Raw genomic sequence first — 11,804 nt, forward strand, 5'->3', positions numbered from 1 at the left:
CATGGCTTTCCAAGCTCAGTGCTTCAAAGGCAGGGGTAATATTTTTAGAAGAAAAGGGGATTTACTCCGAGTAGGTCTAAGGTGTGTGTTGCAACAGTGGCACAGGTTGTCCTGAGAACTGGTAAGTGTCCCATCCCTGGAAACATTCCAGGTCAGGTGGGAAGGGGCTCTGAGCAACCTGATCTCTTTCAAGATATCCCTGCTCATTGCAGGCCACATGGATCAGATGGCCTTTACAGGTCCCTGCCAGCCCAGCCCAGGATTCCTCGCCATTTTCATTTGAAAAGCACCAAAAGTGGAGATGAGGAGGAAGGGGGCTCATCTGATGCCTGGGGCTCCAGTGGAGGAGGAGCCCATCCTCGGACACTGTTTGACCTGCAGTCCCTTTGCATTTTACCTGCAGGAGCTCCTTGGCAGACCAGCGCTGTTCCTCGTTTTTCTGCAGGCAGCAGCTCAGGAAGTGACGCAGCAAAGCCGAGAATAGATTGGGCTGCTGCAGCTGTGGGGTCCCTCCTGTGGCTATCAGGAGTTCAGCCTGGAGAAAAAGGAAACACAAGACTCCACCTGCTTCTTTTGATGCCTTAGGTTTTAACTTTTCTCTTTTTCAAGTCCTGTACTGCCTAGTGTGTAGCTCTGAAGTTTCGTGTGGCCTATTAGCTACTGTTCTCTCGTGCTAGTTAGACATAACAAAGCCTCTCTAGGTTTGATCTCCAAGGACACTTCGATTGTCCCAGGGCCCAAAATGTGTAAACTGAAAGCCTCTGAAGAGGGGCAAACTTGGGGTAATTACATCATTAACTGGGGTCATAATTGGAGAATTAACCCTGATACGGAAATGGACCAAACTTACAAAACTGTGAAGAATTCATGACCCAGGCTCCATCTTGGATGTAGCCTTTTGACTGCCCAGGGTGTATCTTTGAAGGCCGTTCAAATAAATACCTATTTTTATTCTCTTATTCTTGTCTAGTCTCTGTTTTTAGGTAGCCACTCCAGGCATCAGTTTCAAGTCTGTAAATGCTCTCCCAGAGCCCATTGTTTAAGCTCAACTCTGCAGTGGCAATTTCTGCCCTGGCAGAGAGGCAGAGATGACTTTCCTATACCAACAAAAAACCCAAACCCCAAAGCAGCTGCAGCTTTTCCAGCATCCAGCAGATCTTGCCTTGGCAGCTGATTTGATTGGCTGACCTAGTTAGGGGCAACTACATCAGCAAAAGCACATTTTGCTTCTCTGAAGATTCACACCAGCTTGACAGGCAGTTTGGAAGAGGGACCTTGTTCTAACTGTTTTCAAGTGTTATTATATAAAAGGGAGTTATTGCTCAGGTAAGGAAAGAAACATTTGGAACCTCGCATTCAACACAGACACGTTAAGATGCATGCAGAAACATATTGGGATGAAAATGCCTGTTTGGGCACACAGGAGCCACCTGCAGCTCTGTCTCGCAGCAGTCTGCAAGTTCCAGCTTCTCCGATGTGGCAAACGAATAACTTTTTGTGGTCAAATCAGAAGGAGGAGAAATGCCATCCCTATGGTAACCCTCTGCTCTTCTGGATACTCAAGTCAATACATTAATGATGTGCCCATCCCAGAAAGTGCCAGGTAAAAAATGGGAGGTTTTGGCAGGCTCTCCATGTCACCAGGCTGCAGCTTGGTCACGTGGAGAACGTGGCTTGGGCTATGACAGAAATATGGTCACTAAGTGTTTCAGCAACACTGCACAAGAAGCAGAAGATACTCTGTGGCCTTTACACCCTCATGCCCAGGTTTTAGGCAAGTGACAAGAAACTGTACAGGGAGTGCAGTTCTTCTCTAGGAAACCACTGTTTTAGAGACTTTGTTGGTTTGGGTTTCTTTCCTTCTTTTCTGGAGATGTAACACCAGCTCTGAGATGTGTGTTTTGTGTTATTAGAGACATCTACACAGACAGACGAGCTGGAACAACTTAAAACCCAAAGGAAAGTGTTGCCTGAGAATGGAGAGTGTTTGCACTCAGGTAAGGCCTGAGTTCCCCCACTGATGCAACCAAAACTACAGCAGATGCTGATGTGCTGCAGGGCCATTTTTAGAAGGGGACCTTGGTGGAAGCAGTGCCAGCAGATGGCAATGGGATTTTGTCTGATGGAGGACAGAACACAGGATAGGTGAAAAAGACAGAGGGATCAGTGAGTATTTGCTCCTTACCGAGGTAGGACTTTCATTCCAGTGAGGAACTTGTCGTTCCACCATTTCGATTCCCACAATTCCAAGACACCATATGTCCACTTTGGGGCCATATGGTTGACCTGTCACAACCTCAGGCGCCATCCACCAAGACGTCCCAACCACTGAGCTCCTTTGATTCTGCTCAGCGGTGAGCTGAGCAGAGAGGCCAAAATCAGCTGAGGGGAACAAAAAAGTTCTGTACAATTAGGAAACCAAGCAAAAGAACTCCCCACTGTAAGTCTGCGAATGCATTGTTGAATCTCCTGGAAATCCGTCCCTGCTCTGTTTCCTCAGGACTTTAGCCAAGGAAATACGGAAGTGTCTGCTTCCAAAAATCCCCACATTTTTTAATGCTGCCCCCAGAAGTGGCTTTTATTCCCTGGAACCTTTAGATTGTAGCTCCCTCCCTCTGGAAGGGACACACACAGACCCAAACCAGTGCCACTCTGGACTGCTTTTTCCTCGCCATACCTCTGTGCACGTTGCAACTGTGCCTTCAGCTCGCTGCAGGGGTCCCTGCACTGCCACCAGCACCACTTTGGGGGAACTGGCAGTCACTCAAAAGCAGCCCCAAACCCCACATCCCTGGAACGCTGTGCCTGGCCAAGAATATACCAACCCAGCTTGACAGAGCCGTCAGTTCTGAGAAGGATGTTGCAGCTCTTCACATCTCGATGGATGACATGGTTTGAGTGAAGAAAATCCAGTCCTTGCAGGCACTGAGAGAGAAAACAGAGACAGGAGGATAAAAATTAGTGGTGTGATTTGAGCACACAAGAAAGGAAACAGCTCTAAAATATTCCCTTTCCAGGGGAATGGAGTGTAATGGCAGAACACAGTGCCATTGAGAGGAAGAGCTTGCTGTTCCAACACTACCTTTCTGAGGGAAGGCACGTCAGCTTTTGAGAGAGCCAACGGGAATTGCTGTTCTAGACTGTCCTCTGCAAACCAGCCAGAATGACTGCTGCTGCAGTGGATGTGCTTTCTTCATCCAGAGGACAAACAAGGGTTTGCCAAGAAAGAAAGAGTCCCTCCCTTTGCTGTGAAGTGGGTCACTTTTGGGTGGGAGGCTGCATGGCAAAGGTTTTATTGCTGGCCTCAGTACAGACTTGGAAGTATCACATGAGTCACCTTTCAGAAGCAAACAGCATTCTGGGTGCACTATTACCCTTTTCAGCTGAGGACTCTGAGAAATGAGTCTCTTTTAGCATTAGTTTCAAATTCTGCCACCAGCACCTTTGCTTTTACAGGCAAGGAATGCAGTGCAGACAGGCTCCAGGCAAACATTCAGAGAGGCAAGGTGGAGAACAGCAAATACAAATACAAGAGACAGAGTGAGAATGCAACAGCAGGAGATAAGAGTACAAGAACAGAGCACAGTGAGTGCAGGCACACTGCCACGCAGTTCACCTGCTTCCCCATAGCATAGCAGCCACACAGAAGCAAAGTCTGGCACATGGAACCACTCCAGTTCTCAGCCCCTGTTTCCCAGACAATCCTGCCCAAGCCCTCGGAAGCACAGGTGGGATTCCTGACCTCCCGACTGATGGCTGCCATCTCATATTCAGATATGTACATCTCATTGATGGCATCACTCAGAGTGCCTCCATCCATGTACTCCATCACCAGCCAGAGTTCATCATCCACAAGGTAGCTGAAAGAAGGAAATGAGGCCATGGAGATGAACGTGCATGGCTAGGCTACTGTTTGGAAAAGACAACGATTGATTCTTGTTTCCAGGTCCCTTTGAAACGAGGACAGACTTAAAGGAATAGACGTTCTCTCTAGGCTGTGCAGTGATTGCAGTCTGTGCTGTGTCAAGGAGAAAGGCACAGCTGTGAAAAAGGAGATGTCTTAGATGGCCAGCAAGTGAAAAACGCAGTTTACTAACAGCCCAGATAAAAAGCTGTCACACATGGTGTTTATGGAAAAAAAGCACCTAGTCTTCCTGGCATGCACGAAATCCTCTCTCGGGTGGTTCATCAGCATTTAAGACTTGAGAAAAACCAAGCCCCAAGACAACGTGGTGGCAGTGAACTTCGAGGGTATTGACTTAGTAAGATAGCGCTGGTCCAGGCTTTTGAAGAATTTTCAAACTATGTGTGCCAGGGAAGACTAATGCAGACAAAATGCACTCTCTTCCCATCCACTGGAGATGAGTAGAGAAATAATGATTGATCAATAATTAATGGCTCTATTTTCTGCCACAGACCAAAGTGGGTTTTTGACCTCTCATGCTTGCAGTAGGTAAACAAACATTCATGGGATAAGACCACGACCACTCACCTGTCTAAATAGTTGACCAGGTTGGGATTCCTATTCATCTTCATGACCATGAGTTCATTGACAGTTACTTCCTTTCTCCTCAGTCCTTGGAGATTAATTTTCTTTATGGCCACCTAAAATGACAATGACAATCAGTACCTTGAGAAGGTGGTGGCACGAGACCACAACGCACATGGAGCGAGTGATTTTGGGATGACACAGCCAAGCTGTGCCAAAGTGCCTCGTGATTAGACACTGGAGTAATTAGGAACTGACATTCCAACAGCCCATGTCTCCGCTCCCTTGAGGCCAGAAACAGGACACATGGCCACTGACGTTTTGCCTTGTCCACTTGGTAACAACGGTGTCTCAACTATCACCCACAAAGCTCTGCCCACACTCTCTGCTGAGTGCAGAGAAGTAATCCAAGTCTTGCTACTCTACGGATACAGATCCTGGGCTATAAGCAGGGCTTAGGGCTTTTAGGGACGCCTTGCAGATCCCTCCCTACGTGCAGTTCCCAAGTGCAGCACTGCAGGTTGCTAAGGAACTACCAGGAAGATTCAGACGTATTTGCTGGCAGCCAGAAATGAGAATCCAGGACTCTGAAGCTGTAGCCACAAAAAAGCAGTGAGATGCTCTAAGGCACCACCTTTGTTTTAGCCACTGAGAGCAAGTGAGCACTTCCTTCTCCAAAAGGAACCACTGCTCTCCTTGCCTTCCTTCTGGCAGCTGAGAAGGACAAAGACTGTCCCAAATGTATTTTGCAGGCTGGCAACAGTCTGTGCTTCTTGTGCCTTTGCAGCACAGCTCTCCCGGTGACCCAAAGCTCCAGCCACAACTCACACCAGAGCGGGAAAGCCCTCAGGAGCTGCAGAATCTGCAGGGACTGTTGACATTTACCTCTCCTCCTGTGGCATTGTCGAGTGCTCTACAAACTTCTCCGAAACCCCTAGAAATAAAGCAGCAGCAAAGAAAGGAGAAGCTGTTTAGATCTTGGAGTGAAAGCCAGCCCAGACAGGAGATCTCTGCTGTAAGTGCCTAAAACCTGCAGGAGGCATGAGGGGTCTGCCAGAGGGCACATGATGCATTTTCCTCTCAAGTGCATGGGCACTGGGCCTGTTCCTGAAGCTTTGGGCTTTAGTGCCTCAGCTCAAAAAGAGAGCTTATTCTTTCATCTTGAGTTTCAGTTTCTAAACTGTGTGGTTCTAATCCTGACCACCGAGTATTTCCTTCAGCAAACTCTTGGAAAGAACTGTTCCTGAGAACTGTTATCTGACAGCTACCGGGGGGTAGGCTGCTCTTTCAGGCAAGCAAGATTCTCTTTCATTAGTGTGGCCGTATGATTTTGAGACATACAAAAATGCTAAGGAAATTAACACACAGCTGTCCCACACTTGAGAGGCAGGAGATCTTCCAGCTCCTGTTCCTTGCTGCAGGCAAGACTGTGGCAGCATGGAGATGTCTTTGACAATGCCTTCTGACCACACGTACAAATTCTGCCCAGCACTGAGAGATGGGCCAATCTAACCCCAGTGTCTCAACATGTTTGCAGCTTGCCTGACTTCACACTTGGTAGATGTTCCACCAGCAGAACACCCGGCCCATGGTTTTGTAGAAGAAACTGTGGTTGGACTCACCCACTGCCGATATTTTCCAGTTCAGTGTATTTCGTCACCGGATTTTCCATGCTCACCATTTTGCCTGGGGGAAACAAAGTGCAAGATGCTCACTTTAAAGCAGAGATGCCACCTTCCAGGAGATACAAAAGGCAGCCCCACTGTCTGGGGCTCTGAGCCTTTTGTGGTCATCTGGGTAACAACAACAACAGCGACAAGAACCACAACAGCAACAGCAACAAGCCAGGCAGCTCTGCAGCACAGATGGCCAGCGCTGAGACTGATTTTCTACAGTCCTCTGAAGAAATCTCTTGAGAGGAAACAAAGCCCAGAGAGATGCATTCCCAGGAGAGGAGGGCATCTTCTCCACCTTTCGCAGTTTGCCAGAAGAATGCCTTTCTCTTTGTGAACCAGAGCAGCTCATGTTGTGACCAATACCAATGGGGCTTTCAGCATCAGGATGCTCAGCCTTTATGGGCAGGCTGAGTTCAAAGATGCCCGTGCCCCATGTGAAGAACCACACTGCTTGTCTTCACCCTGACTGCGCGGATCAGTCGCTCGCATCGGACTCGCCCTCTCAGCTCCGCACACGTCCCCGTCTTCCCAGCTCGGCACAGCGGCCATGGGCAGCAAGGACAGCAGTGCTCCTCAGGCGCTGGCGTGGCACAGACAGCTGCCCAGAGGAGATGCTGAGCCTCTCGTGAGTCCAGGCCGTGCGATGCAGAAGCCGGCCCAGACGAGGGGCTGCTGCCTCCCGGCAGCTCCGCGCTGCAGCGGCCGGGCAGCAGCAGGACTCTCTCAGCTAAGGAAGGCTCCAGCCTCTGCAGTCGCACCGGCCGTCAGGGGCAGAGCAGGTACCACAGCAAGGCTGGGAAGGGCCAAGGATGAGCACTGACAAGCACTGGCAAGAAGCCACATCCAGGCCGAGCCCCGTTACAAGCTCTTGCCCCCTTTCAGGACACAAGAGGATTGGCTTTGAGATCAGACACAGCGAGGTGCACATCAATGCCCTTTTTGTCCCAACAGGTGATGGTAGACACAGAGTCAACTGGGCTCTGTTCTCAGCCCCACCAGGTCTTACCTGAGAGCCCAGCACTGGCAGCTGTTATGGGCAGGAAGCAGATTAAATGGGTTGTGCTGCAGAATCACAAAGGGCTTCATGTGTTTTCCTAGAGAGTGAGCTGTGCAGGGGTTGGCCCAACAGGTCATTCTAACAGTCACGGGAGTGATTGGGAATCAGGAATGAAAAAGTGCCACGGATCTGAGGGATAGACAGTGGATGGGCTGGTGGCTCACTCCTGAGAGCAGTGCAGTTTTACCTGACCACACCACATCGATGTGTCTCTTGGACACATCCTTATAAGCATAAAACTAGGATATTAAATAGGGATTGTTATAAAAGTATCTGCTTTTTCTTTGGGGGCATGTGGAAAACACCTCTTGCTCTCAGTTTGTGCTGTCACTTGATGTTTTTTCAAAGAAGTGGTCATTGGCAAAAATTTGCATTGTCATAAAAACCAACTGTAGATGTAGTAGTGGTAATAATAACAGTCATAAAAATTACACCAATAAGACACATGAGGCAGAAGAGCTCCTTCAGGATGGAGAAAAACCAACTTCACCAAAAAAAAAAAAAGCCCAAACCAAACAATAAAAACAAAACAAAAAAACCCCATCAACCAAAATCCTTACAAACCCACCAAAAGACAAAACCCCAAAACCAAACAATTTCTGTGACGATCTTTTGCTCTGATGAATGCTGAGAAATCAGGAGTCTTTAGGAATTAGGAGAATTTAGGAAGCCAAATATTCTGTTCAGTTTGGCCACTAGCACAGAGGACTTGCCTAGATCATTTGCTAAGTCACAGCCTTCTACTGATCCAGGAACAGTCCCTGCTTCTGCCTTCAGCAGAGAGGGAAGCTCAGGCAAACCCAAGCCAGTCTGAGCTGTGCTCAGAGGCAGCAGGAACACCCAGAGCACTCCCTCGCTGCCTCGAAGCACAGCACTTCCTGCGAGGAGTCCTAAATGTCCCTGTGACACCAAACTGCGGAGGAACATTTGGCACAGCTATGCTGACACAGGCCCACAATACACTGTCCCTCACACAAGAAATACACAAGACATACTCAGTAGCTCCAGGAAGTAATCTTCCATCTCCTGTTGATGGGAAGAAGCTGTGTCAGTGTTGGAGCTGAGCAAACTGCCCTGGCTCCACTTCTCAGGCTGGGCTGCAAAGGCTCCTTTAGACAATGCTGCTGCTGCTGGAGCAGGTTCCATGAGAGAGCCTGTGGAGATCTGAGACAAGAAATGAGTTTGTGTCAGAAAGTGTGGCTGGCAGAGATTGCCCTGGGATCACATTGCAAATGCAGGCCCATAGGAAGCTGCTTTCAGCCACATGCAGGGCTCTTAAAATGGATTTTTTTTGGATGTCCACTTCTCAAACCGGATGGGTCAAAACCAAAGGCTGATTTTACTTGAGTTCATGGCCAGATTCATGTTCCATTTTCATGGATTTTCTGAAGGACGACTGCCGCAATGACTATTCCACTTCCTCCCAAGCACTCTTTTCCCCCTCCAAGGGCTATGGACACACTTGAACTTCCTTGTTCTAATGTTCTACCTGCTCCCACTGAGTCCCCCTTTCTTCCACCATCTTCAGGATGGGCTCAAGCTGCAGCAGGGACAGTTCCTGTGCCCCATGCCAGCCTTGGGGCTCTTTGTGGCCAATCACTTGCTGGAAGTCTTTGCAGGCTGCCAGGTGAGATGTCCACACTTCCACCTCAAGTCAAACACAACAAAGCAGTCAGACGCTACAGCTTATCCCTGTCAGCCGTGGGTCACAGACTGTGAGGAAAGGGAAAGAACAGGTTCACAAGGGATACAGACAGCTTGTTTCAAGATCCATCAGAGTCACCAAGTTGACCTGCAAAAACACCTCAAGAAACAAGGAGAGCAGGAACAGGCCAGCAGGAATCCATTTGGATGACTGCTGGCCAACAGGCCAATGGACTAGTCGCACTGTCCAGGGCAGCAGCTGAGATTCAGCAGCCCAGGACGTGTCCTTCAGAGTGGCTGTGATAGAGACCACAGCAGGATGGCACTCAGAGACATCACCCAGCCCGCCTGCTGCTCTGCAGAGGAAAGGTAGGAAGGGCAGAAACCACCAGTTTGGTGACTGCAGCGGCTATCTCTGTTTCACTCACTCGCTTTTCTAGAGCCTCTTGCTTTTGGAGTAGAAGATTAATTTCCTCTTGGATGATTTTCATTCCTTCATCCAGCCTCTTCTCCCTTGCCTTGATCCTAGCCTCAGTTTCCTGCAGCTCTGCCTGCAGCTGTTTGTCGATGTTCTGCAAAGAAGAAGAGAGAGGATGTTTCATGAGTGGAGTGGCTTCAGCTCTTACACTCACCTGGTCTTGTAGATCGCTCCTGTGCTGACGGAGATTCTTCTCCTCTTGGATGCTTCTGATGTCTTCCTTGTTCCTCCTCTTTGCTGCTTTGATGTCACTCTGGGCTTTGGGCAGCTCTGCTTGTGGCTCTGCCTTGATGTTCTGTACACACAAATGCAGAGCAAGTGACTGGGAGCTGCCATCAGGCTCAGCTTTTTCCTCTTTCGGCCTCAAAATCACATTCATTCAGCCACTCCCTTCTGCTTCCCTACCCAGCTCTGCTTCCATTGGAACCCTCCTGTCCTGGGGCTGGTCTCTGCAGATGACAAGGCTCTGTGCTTTCAGTGCCTCTGGGACACCTGGCCTCCCAAGAGCTCCGTTTTATGTCCCTGTTCCTGCCCTTCACTCTGTCACCTGGCTAGTCAGGCTCACCTGGCCATTCTCTTGTGGCTCTTCCACCTGCTGCCTGAGCTGCTCCAGCTGCTCTTGGGCTGGGAACAGCTCTCCCTGAGTCTGGCAAGGCATCTCTGGTAGAGCAATCTGCTCATGCTCTTTCTCTAGAAGGAGCTGCACAGAAAGCAAGAGAAGATGGGTTTCAACTTCCCATAAAACATTTGTGGGGCAGGACTCAGAGACTGATGGGCTCACACATTCCCAAAGCAATGTGCTGCTGCTCTCCTGGGTCCTTCTCTGCCCATGGGGAGGCACAGATTCCAAAGTGACACTGGCAGTACAGTCAGGGTCCATCTGGGACTGAAGCTCCAACAGAATCTTAGGCATCTGACAGGGAATGTGGGGCATTTCTCAAGGCTCTGCTGAGGACCTTGCTCCTCTTCTGCCGTGTCCTGTTTGTCTTTCAGAAGTGACTGACACCCAGCCCTGTCCCACAGCCCCACCCTGGCTCTGCAGGTGGCTTCCTGTGTGAGCTTGCTCCTTGTGAGAGACACTTCTGGAGTTCATGTTCTCTTCAGGCCTGCACTGCCATTCCTGCCTTTCTGACATCTACACTCTTGTTACAAATCCTGGATTATTCAGGAGATGAGCATGCGCACAAAGACCCTCTGATGGAGGTCAGAGGGCCTCTATGGCCACCTCAGTATATGGAGGAGGACCAAGGTGTTTATTGTCCTCCCTTTTTGTCAACTGAGAATTCTGACCGGCAGTAACAGAGACCCTCATAAGGCCCCATTAACAAATTAACTTAGACACCCTTCAGGATGCCAGTGAAGGAAACCGTGTGTCCTGTAATGCATGTTTGACCAGACTCACCAAACCCCACCTAGAGGATGGGATTGTTCCACACCCATAGGACAGACCAAACTTTAAAGGATAAACAGGGGGAGGAGAACACCTCTGAGGGAAAAAAACAACCATCTCTGGAGGGGGAAACATCTCTGCCTGCTCGGGATTGATCGATGGAACATGCCTCTGCTCCTCTCCTGAAAGGATGTCTTTAGGTGAGCTTTGCACCTCCAATTGCCTTGGAGCAGAGCCAGGAAGTTTCAGATAGATAGATAGATAGATAGATAGATCTATCTCACTGTTACCATCTCTCTTTTCCTATGCTTTCTGTCACTACACACATCAACACTCAGTAGCCAGTGCCCTGATAAGCGGCAATCCTGAACTTGTTCTCCTGTTGCTTCAATAAACCACACTCTTGGAGAACCTGGAGCAGGAATATCCTTAAGGAATGCAATCAGACCCAGGGCACTGCACTGGGAACTGCACTCTTTGTGCATCTGTACTGGGGCAAGTTCTTCTCTTGGACTCAACCAGACTGATGATGTTAAAGTGGCTGCACTTCAGAAATGAAGCTGAGCCCCTCCCAGTCCCTCTGATCTCTGAGGACCAGATGGAATGCAAGGGTGTTGATTTCCTGCTGAATTCTCATACCTGGAATACAACACATTCTGATCCCCTGGGCTGCGAAAAGGCACGGGCACTGTTAACCTGAAAGTGATGTGCAAGGCCCTACTGGCTGGCCAGCCACCAGAACAGCTCCTTGTGCACAACCGTCCCTGCCCAAAGTACGTGTTCTCAGGGAAAAATACTGCAACTTCCAGAACCACCACCTTGCAAACTAAAATTCTAGCAGAATCTCGTCCAGTGCTAGAAAAGGGCATGAAGGTTGAGCAAAAGCACGTTTGCTTGCCGAGAAAGAAAATACAGGGCTTCTACTCGTAGGAAACCAACAAAGCAAGAAACAAAAAGATGAAAGTTTCACCTATTCAGAGCTACAGCTTCGCCCCCACTCTCGGCTCCAGTGCAGTTTTCAAATGGAGTTTGAAAAACAGACTTCACAACAGAAAGTAGCTGCAGAAACA

At 49.2% G+C, this 11,804-nt stretch overlaps 1 protein-coding gene across 5 annotated transcripts in view; it reads right to left on the bottom strand.

The window, feature by feature from the left end:
• Positions 1 to 21: 21 nt before the first annotated feature.
• The window catches only part of LOC121660580 (serine/threonine-protein kinase PAK 3-like), a 17,281-nt gene continuing 5,498 nt past the window's right edge, over positions 22 to 11,804 (bottom strand). Inside the window, exons 1-12 of one of the 5 annotated variants that reach the window (XM_042019975.1) lie at positions 10,849 to 11,798; positions 9,910 to 10,044; positions 9,295 to 9,639; positions 8,712 to 8,870; positions 8,218 to 8,386; positions 6,112 to 6,175; positions 5,375 to 5,423; positions 4,493 to 4,605; positions 3,743 to 3,860; positions 2,826 to 2,925; positions 2,186 to 2,382; positions 22 to 535 (exon numbers count right to left, since the gene is read on the bottom strand). In XM_042019975.1, coding sequence (XP_041875909.1) covers positions 77 to 535; positions 2,186 to 2,382; positions 2,826 to 2,925; positions 3,743 to 3,860; positions 4,493 to 4,605; positions 5,375 to 5,423; positions 6,112 to 6,175; positions 8,218 to 8,386; positions 8,712 to 8,870; positions 9,295 to 9,639; positions 9,910 to 10,044; positions 10,849 to 10,869 — 1,929 coding nt within the window. In that variant the 5' untranslated portion in view covers positions 10,870 to 11,798 and the 3' untranslated portion in view covers positions 22 to 76. Of the gene's footprint in view, positions 536 to 2,185; positions 2,383 to 2,825; positions 2,926 to 3,742; positions 3,861 to 4,492; positions 4,606 to 5,374; positions 5,424 to 6,111; positions 6,176 to 8,217; positions 8,387 to 8,711; positions 8,871 to 9,294; positions 9,640 to 9,909; positions 11,799 to 11,804 lie in introns of those variants that run through there. The other 4 variants (XM_042019974.1, XM_042019976.1, XM_042019973.1 and 1 more) reach the window with 4 other exon arrangements.

This window comes from Corvus kubaryi, unplaced genomic scaffold, assembly GCF_017639235.1.
Source record: "Corvus kubaryi isolate FWS band 111438036 unplaced genomic scaffold, C.kubaryi_AGA036_p1.0 36579, whole genome shotgun sequence".
NCBI lineage: Eukaryota > Metazoa > Chordata > Aves > Passeriformes > Corvidae > Corvus > Corvus kubaryi.